Source organism: Notothenia rossii (assembly GCF_949606895.1).
Source record: "Notothenia rossii genome assembly, chromosome: 7".
Classification (NCBI taxonomy): Eukaryota; Metazoa; Chordata; class Actinopteri; order Perciformes; family Nototheniidae; genus Notothenia; species Notothenia rossii.
Genome location: NC_136905.1, coordinates 3,863,675 through 3,872,904, shown reverse-complemented (window position 1 = coordinate 3,872,904; position 9,230 = coordinate 3,863,675). Strand labels below are relative to the sequence as shown.

The 9,230-nt window shown below is 41.5% G+C and overlaps 1 protein-coding gene across 17 annotated transcripts in view; it reads right to left on the bottom strand.

The window, feature by feature from the left end:
• The window catches only part of mef2d (myocyte enhancer factor 2d), a 148,049-nt gene that overhangs the window by 75,209 nt on the left and 63,610 nt on the right, over positions 1-9,230 (bottom strand). For all 17 annotated transcript variants that reach the window (XM_079694835.1, XM_079694839.1, XM_079694836.1 and 14 more), the window contains exon 3: positions 2,481-2,684. In XM_079694835.1, the coding sequence (XP_079550961.1) occupies positions 2,481-2,684 (204 nt within the window). The remainder of the gene's footprint in view (positions 1-2,480; positions 2,685-9,230) is intronic.

Sequence of the window (9,230 nt, the reverse complement as noted above, 5' to 3'; positions counted from 1 at the left end):
TTTGTCTTAATGCATTGCATAACGATCGGATCGGGAAAAATCGGTATCGGCAAATTGACAAAATCAAATGATCGGAATCAGATCGGGAGCAAAAAAAGGTGATCGGGACATCCCTATTTGCCATGTGTGTGTATTTGTTGAAAGGCGGCGTTGACCCGACCTTCCGACATGACGATAATGTGTTTGCCAATATGTGGCGCTGGCTGCATGTTGACGGTGTTTGTGGTTGACCGATTTCAAACAGTGTCAAAAAAACAAGTGAGGAAAACATTGGAGCTTTAAGTCTCCATAGGAAGCCTGAGTGCTGCAGTGCTGCGGCTCGCTGAATCATAGCATCTCGTGTTCAATTCATGAGAGGGCCATTATGTATAATAGGGTCAGCAAGCCATGTGAATGTGCTGCGTGTTCGCCTGACGAGCTGAGCATCTTCCCCACAGGGAGCAGAGACGTCAGGGGATGAATGTATTACCAAAACATAAGAAGCAAAGTAAACGATTGCCCTCGCACCTTCTCTCCTGACCCCATCACTGACCTCTCCGATACTAATAAGCATTATGAAAAAGCTACTTTTTCATAAAACGTTACCGAAAACACTCATTTGTTTATATGAGAAACTCGGTTAGGCATGTAGGAAAATAAAACACTATTGACCCATGTAGCACTATTAATACAGCCATGTTAGACCCACACCCATGTAACACTGTTATTACACTTTAATTACACTGTGGTTACACAATCACCCACCCCTATTACACCCACCCCATCCCTATATTACACTGTTATTTGACCCACATTGCACCCATGTGACACAGTGTTATTACACCCGCTTTACACATGGACACAGCCTTGGTACATGACTGTATCCGTAAACCATGTCAGGGTTAAATAAGATGTGTTTCCGTAGTTTTCATATTGTTTGGTTCAGTTGTTTGCAGTGTAGTACAGCTACTCTCTCTCTCTCTCTCTCTCTCTCTCTCTCTCTCATGTAGGTTTTTTAGGAATCTCTTTGAAATGCGTCTGTAAATGCAAAATATACGGGATTAGTGGATAACGTTTGGCACAGACGACACTAACACCCGCTTAACCACCAGTAATACCACATGTAGGTATATAATATCCAGGTGAAAATGAACTGCTTTTAAAAAAGAAATCTGGGTATTTTTCGGGTAGAAATCAATGATAACAAATACAGAAGTAATCAACAGCTAAACAAGAGGGATGGATCATCCACTCTCCTTTTAACAGACTGGACTGCAGTGAACTGGAATAGCCTTGATAGACTGGACTTAATGAAGTCTGAGGAGGGTGGGATTAGATTAGTTTAAGTGAAAAATAAACTCCAAGAACAGTTACGACAACGCAGATTTTCCAACTTTGATGCACCAAAGAACAACCTGAAATGTTTCAATCGTACTCCCGCCCCCCCTACCCCCCTTTTATTGTATATTACATTAACACAAAAACCATGAATCATCACCAAATTTAATTTAACACCCTTTCAAACTGTACATATTGTATCAGACTACTGGTATACATGAAACACTGCAGTAAATATACAAAGAACAGACACTGAACATGTATTGGTGTGCCAGGTGTGATCCATATGGGGGGATGGGCACATAAGAGGGGGACGACGACATCGAGTGTGTGTGTGTGTGTGTGTGTGTGTGTGTGTGTGTGTGTGTGTGTGTGTGTGTGTGTGTGTGTGTGTGTGTGTGTGTGTGTGTGTGTGTGTGTGTGTGTGTGTGTGTGTGTTATCTGATCCGGATGGTTACTAATTCCTTTTCTTTATGGCCAGGAACACCATGGGTGTTACAACGTTGACTAAATCATCCAAAATCCAATGAAAGTGGTGATCATCAGCCATTGTTCAAATGTCTACTGTGAAGGATATCATGAAGCCTTAATGAAATTGAATGTAAAACTAAAAAGTTATGATTGATGAAAGAAGTATATCGGTCAGATTTGACCCGAAGACCACAGGAGGGTTAAGTGAAAAATAAACTCTTGGAACCAACAAACACTAGGAACAGTTACCAAAACGCTGATTTTCCCACAAAAAAACACCAAATGACTGAATTGTTTTCCATAGTGAGTCAGCAAAGTGGGCTATCCTGCTCAAAGACTGTTTTTTGGTTAAATGGATGATATATTTGGGGAAATTCAAGTAATTCCCGCCCGGTGCACTTGTTGACCACTCGTGGCTCATGTGTTGTGAGCCATGAGTTTCAAAGCTCCAAAGGTGAAGTGCAGTGTAAACTAAAAAGAAGTGTATTCAACCTGTGAGATTCAGTTATTCTTTAGACAGACACATTTACTCTTGGTGGACTTGACGCGAGTATTCTGGCTCTTGTTCAATATGATATAATCATTCCTTCAATCGGCAGTGTGTCTGTGTTTCTGTTTTGTTACATCTTGTTATGTCCTGAGTGTCTACGCTTTGGGACCCACGACACTCCCCTTCCCCCTCCACGCTTTACCTCGATGATGTCGGCGTTGGTCCGGCTCTCGTGCGGCTCGTTGTACTCGGTGTATTTGAGCAGAACTTTGTCCATGTCGGTGCTGGCGTACTGGAACAGCTTGTTGGAGTGGTTGAAGATGATGAGGGCGATCTCGCAGTCGCACAGCACGCTCAGCTCGTACGCCTTCTTCATCAGACCAAACTTCCTCTTGGTGAACGTCACCTGGAGATAAGGAGAGGAGGAAGACATTTTGAGTCACGGGAATGCTTCATTTTCAAATCGGAAATGAATACACTGCAAATGAAATCCATATTTTTGTTAGTCAAAGTTAAATGTTGTATTCTAGTGCTCATGTTTTACACGTTTCATTTTAAACTGAGCGTGGGAGAAGAGGAATAACCTCACCCTGTTGACATGTTATCGATTCGTCTTGAACATATATCTGTATTTAAGTCGCCGTGGTGATTGACAATGTAAAATGGACCAGGAACATTCAAAGAACTGCAGATTTCTATGGAAATAACTTGAAATCTTTTTATTTTCTGGGGGCTTTTAGGGTGTATTAAGGGTGCGTTCACACCTGCCTTCTATAGTCCGGTTGAATCGAACCCTGGTGCGTTTAGCCGCTTGGTGCGGTTCGTTTGGGTCAGTGTGAACGCAGTCTGAGACCTCTGAAGTGAACTAAACAACCGGACTCTGGTCCGCTAAAATAGGTGGTCTCGGAGCGCTTGCTAGTGAACTCTGGAGCGGTTCATTGCTGGTGTGAACGCAGTCCGCACCAAAACATAGGAAGCGTAGTATTTACGTGTCACAAGAACGCGGATATCTTCAAAATCTTTAGCGAAAGAGTCTTTCAAGATATCCGCGGTTGTTCAGTTAAAGAGTGAAGCAGAATGAAGTTCTGAACAGTGTCGTGTAAAGTAACAATTCTCCGTCAGCTAGCCTACATAAAATTAAGAACACCTGTCGTCTGTGAAACGCCCTCCTTACTGCAGAACGTCTCTCATTGTGTTATAATGTTTTTTAACGGACGTTGTCTGATTATATAATCATATGCGTGGGCCGCTAGTGTCTGTTGATCTCCAGATTAACAGCAGCATGAGAATAACCTGCCGAAAGTGCCGATGCTCCATGGCGGAGGCTCCGGTAGAAATTGCCGGGATTTGCGTTTTTACCCCCTTAATGTCTGACCAATGGTTGAACAGCATTTCCGAGCACATGACTTGTGTTTGAAGTTTATAGTCCGTTTGAGTTTTCCCGTGTGAACGCAAACCGAACCTTCTGAAAAATAAAACAATGTAACACACTGTGGTCTGGTGCGCACCACAGAGCGGACTACTAGGTGTGAATGCACCCTAAGTTGCCGGTTCAAGTCCCGATGAGACCAACAAAATACGTCACGTGTGCAAAGGTACTGTGTGTATTCATCAAACTCAATTAAGGGTCATGTTCTTCTCCAGTTGTAAACATGACAAATGAAGGGTTATGGGAAATACATTTTGACCGTCTGATAAGTATTGAAATAAAGCCTGAGCATAATGAAAGCAATTCTAGAACCCTGAAGGCAGGAGAGACTGGAAAGAGTCAAGGGAAGCTTATAAAAGTTAACAGCATTTAATTACACAAAAGATGCGGTGGTGAACAAAATGAAATGTGCGAGTGGAGGCGCTCTCCTCATCCGACCGGTCAGTACAGGTCAGGGGGTAGAGGAGATCAATTATTGGCTTGCTCTTCCTGTTGTCATCTGAGGTCTTCTCCTATTGGCCGGCGTTGTCGGGGGGCGGGTCCAATGCAATTCCTGCCTTTTTCTGTAGCTAAATTGCATCATTCTGGCGCCTGTTGTTATTTAAACATTCCCTGATACACATTATTCAGCGTCAATAAATGAGTGCTAATCCCAGTGTGCTCAGTGTACAACATCACATGTCATTTCACCTTGGTTCAAGGTTTGAAATCGTATGATTCCGCCAGATGCTAAATGCTAACCGGAAGTGACGAATTTTCAGAATAAAAGTGTTAAGCTAATAGTGAGAACTTCCGGTTTTTTAAGAATAAAACTGATTTAAATCAAATAGTGTATTTAATTCAAATTACGCCATATCAACATTGATTTTAATTTCTTAGCACAAACAGCTAGCGTGGCTCTCTGTCCAAAAGGCTAGAAAGCTGCTAACCAACGTCTCCAAAGCTGACTGGTTCCTGTGTTATCCCAAACTAAAATGTAACAGTTCATATCATTTTAAGTTTTTTCTTCTGCCGGGAGCATTCCTTTCCTGAAGTCTTGTCGTCAAGTTCACACTTTCAGTCTTGATTTAAGCACGAACCACGTTGGCTTATCTCCCTTTAGATAGAAATACTCCTTATATGTTCAGCTTGTGATACGATCTGAGCATCTTGCTACAAAATCACTGTTTTATTTCCATGTTTTATAGTTTGCATGAGAGTATGGGATCGACACAGGAGTGATTGTATAAAAGTACTGTGTGCTTTAGGAAACAGACTTCTAGACAGAGTGTCTGAACATGCTCTCTTTCAAGTACTCCGTTTGTAGCGCGCGCGCACACACACACACACACACACACACACACACACACACACACACACACACACACACACACACACACACACACACACACACACACACACACACACACACACACACACACACACACACACACACACACACACACACAGCTTTTTTTCTCCCGTCACGCTCATTCCCCTCGCCGTTTTCACACTCTCTTATGCTCTTTTCCATGCTCTCTTTCTATGTCACACACTCTCTCCCGCTTTCTTTTCCACACTCTCCTTCTGTCACACATTATTTCTCACACACACACACACACACACTTGTCGAAGCCCCCGTCGGTTGAGAACAAGCAGAAGTGGGAGTGTTGCTGAGGCACAGGGTCCCTTGTCGTCTCCATGTTGGCTTTAGAAAGCGCTTCCCGGCGATAACCAACTGGTATTTACCATCCAGGGAGATTTGGCTTTGTTTGGATTAAACACTCAGTATTGCACAAACACAAACACACACACACACAAACACAAACACAAACACAAACACACACACACTCACACACACAGAGGGAAAGGATTAGGAGACGGGGAGAAGGAGAGGCTTCAGGTACAGACACAGTATCTGGTGTTTGATATGGCAGCGATGCAGACAGAGACACAGATGGGAATCAGGACTGATGTGAAGGTGTAACGAGCGGTTTTAAAGCGTGCTGCTGTTCAGGGCGCGCCCACGGGTGACATCAACACATTTTCCATTAGGTAAAACACCTGCTGTGACCTCACAGAGTGGGCGGGAGCCGTGGAGCAGCATTCCTGTGTCTGCACTGAAGGGATCCCGGAGCGTTTCACCCTGTAAATCCACATTTCTGTGAAACGGCCAACATTTTGATGGTTTTATATTCCCGTCTTCCATTGAAATGAAAATGGTGGTAAAGTCAGAAAATGCAGACGGTCTGCTTTGATGAAGGAAGTGATATATAGCTGAGACACTAGAGCTGAATTACATTTGGAATCATTTCTGTATTATTATGTATTTTATTTATGTATTTTATTGTATGATGTATTTATTTTTCTGTTATTGTATTTATTTGTAATTGTATTTTATTCATTTTAATTTATTGTATTTTGTGTTATTATATTTAATTACATTTTTTTCTGTTAATTAAATGTATAATCAATGTTGTTATTTTTTTTATTTATGTATTTATTTATTATATTTTTTGTATGCAATGAAATGCTTTTTTTTAATTAAATGTATAATAATATTTGTATATATTTGTAATGTATTTATGTAATTAATTTATTATGCATTAATTAATTAATTTTATTTATGTATTTATTTGTTTGTTTTTTTGTATGTAATGAAATGCTTTTTTTTATTAAATGTATAATAATGTTTTTATATGTTTTTAATGTATTTATGTAATTAATTTATTATGCATTCATTTATTTTGTATTTATTTGTATTTAATGTATTTATTATTTGATGTGATTTGATCGTATTACATGTGTTTCTTTGTGTTCCACCAAACCACATGGTATCTGTTGTATTCTGTGTTTCTTTGTGTTCTTGTCCCTTATATAACAGCGCCGCTGGTCCCGAGGTGTTATTTAACGTCCTGTAATAACACAGGCATAGCTCTGATATGCTTTATCACTGATATCAAACTGATGAATGCTCTGCTCTGCTTTCTTCAATTGAAATGAATTGAATAAGGAAAGAGGAAGAGATAGAGGGGGGGAGATAAGATAGAGACACGGGGGAGGATGAAAGCGAGACCTTCAATCTCTCACAATCTCTCCCTCCTTTTTCCTCTCTCTCTCTCTCTCTCTCTCTCTCTTTCCCACATCCTCCTCTCGCGCTCACTCGTTGCTTCCTGCTGCCACAAATCAAATTATAACGGGGTCGTATCCATGAGCAACCGCCTCCCCCCACCCTCTGTTTCCCACCTCATCACCTCACCTCTCACCCTCCCCCCTCCATCTTTATCTCTCTGCCTATCTTCCTCCCCCTCTTCTTCTTCCTCCTCGTCCTTCCTCTGAGCAGAAGAAGTATGTGGCGACGTTGGAAAGGGACGAAATGACGGCAGGTGATGAAGAGACGAGTAAACAACAACAACAACAACAACAACAACATGATGCTGCTGCACAGCTTTATAGTAGACATTTTATTTAATACTCAATATGGACCCGCGCTGTATCCAGAGCGCTGTAGGTGCAATAAATAGTACTTTATATATTAGTATACTACGTTACCGACTTAATAAAAGGTATGGTTCCTATTCTTTGAAACTGCTTGTCCTATATTATTTATTATGTACAAATAATAATAATAATAAATACACACAGCAAGAACAATAACAACAACAACAAGATGCTGCATGATTTATATTAGTTTTAATACAATATGGACCCGTGCAGTATCCAGACCGCTGTACAGTAGGTGTAATATATTAAAATATATCGTAAATAGAATATAAAAAAGTCCCGGTACTTTACAGACTTCACAAAATATCCTCGTTAGGTAGAGGTTCTTTAAAAAAATCATACCATGAATATTTTGTTATTTCAGTGTTTTTTGGGGGGGCCATAACTTCTAATTAAGCAATAGCTCACGACAGGCCGAACAACCCCCTTAGCTGTGATATAATGAGCATATATCACGGCCTGTCATGAGCTGTTGCTTTTATAAAACGGTCACCAAGTGTGGCAATATGAAAGAAGAATACACACTCTAATTTAAATAGTTTTTATTACTAAATAATGATGTTCAAAATAAAATAGTCCCTCCGTTGCCTTCTGCACGAAACATAGTGCAAGGTGGTTGCTATGCAACAACACTAACAGCTAGCGAACATATTAGACAGAGAGCGTTGATCCATTATTTGGCTGTTTATTTACATTAATGTGTATGTTGCTGTTTATTGTGCATCCACTGAAAAACTGTCCAGCATCAGTGGCATGGCTTACGTGGTTACTTGTATAGGTTGAGGTTGTTCGAGGCTGTTGCTTGGCGTGGCGAGAATATTTCTCACTTTCCCCGGTCCCCGAGATTTGGCTTCCAGTAGCTCTGGAGAGAGCTTTCGCACCTGTGGCCAATCTCCACTCGCGGGACCTCTCGGCTCCTTTCCCCCGGCCCTCCCTCGGGGGCCCCTCCATGTCTCTGGAGCCCGAGCCCCGTCCCCCAGGCTTCGATCTCTCCATGTCGGCTCTGGGATACAGCGGCGACTCCCCGTCCAGCTCCGGCAGCACCTACACCACGCTAACCCCCCTGCAGCCCTTTGACGACAAGTCCCACCACCACCACCATCACCATCACCACCACCACCACCACCCCTGCCTGCCTGCCGGTGAGCAACGTCATCGGGAGCTTCACCCTTCATGCGTGAGGATCGGGGCCCCGGCACCAACTTCTACAACCCCTATGGCAAAGATCTGGCCATGTCCCAGACCCTGTCCCAGACCCTGTCCCAGACCCTGTCCCAGACCCTGTCCCCCCCCCTCCACGGGATCAGGTTTGGGCTCCTCCATTTCACTCTTCACGTAGCTCTGCATGTCGTCGTTTAGGTGCTTTCTGGAGATAGGCACTGCTCAATCCACTCCTCCACAGTAAGGCCACCCCGGAGGTCGAAGTGAACCTTACATGTTTCCATCTTAATCTTTGGTAGTTAGTTTCGTAACGGACGTAATGTAACAGTAACAGTTGTAGCTTTTTCTCAGACGCGGAGGGATACTGACTTGTGAAAAGTAACTACAATTCTACCCGTGATATACGCTCATTATATCACGGCTAAGAACCAATCAGATTGCTTGATTTGACTTATCCATTTTATAAATATAAATACATTTCCAATCATTTCAAAATAAATAAATACCGTGATTATTTGGTAAAATACTGTGATGTGAGTCATACTGCCCAGCGCTAGATACACGTATAAATACAAAATAAATACAATTCCGATAACCAATCTGCTTGTCCTGTATTATTATGATTATTGATATTATAAAATAAAATACATGTTCTAATTAAAATACAACATAACTAAATGTACTATTATTATTATTTTAAGTACATTTCGATTTATTTTTAACAAATCTACTTATCCTACATTAAACAAATTATTATAATTACTTTTATTTGTATATGTCTTTATTAAAAAAGGACCATAGATATATTAAAAAAGAGAGTAAGCCCTTCTCAAAACTAACACCAGCGTCTCGATTAAATCACCTGTTTCTCTTTCTTTT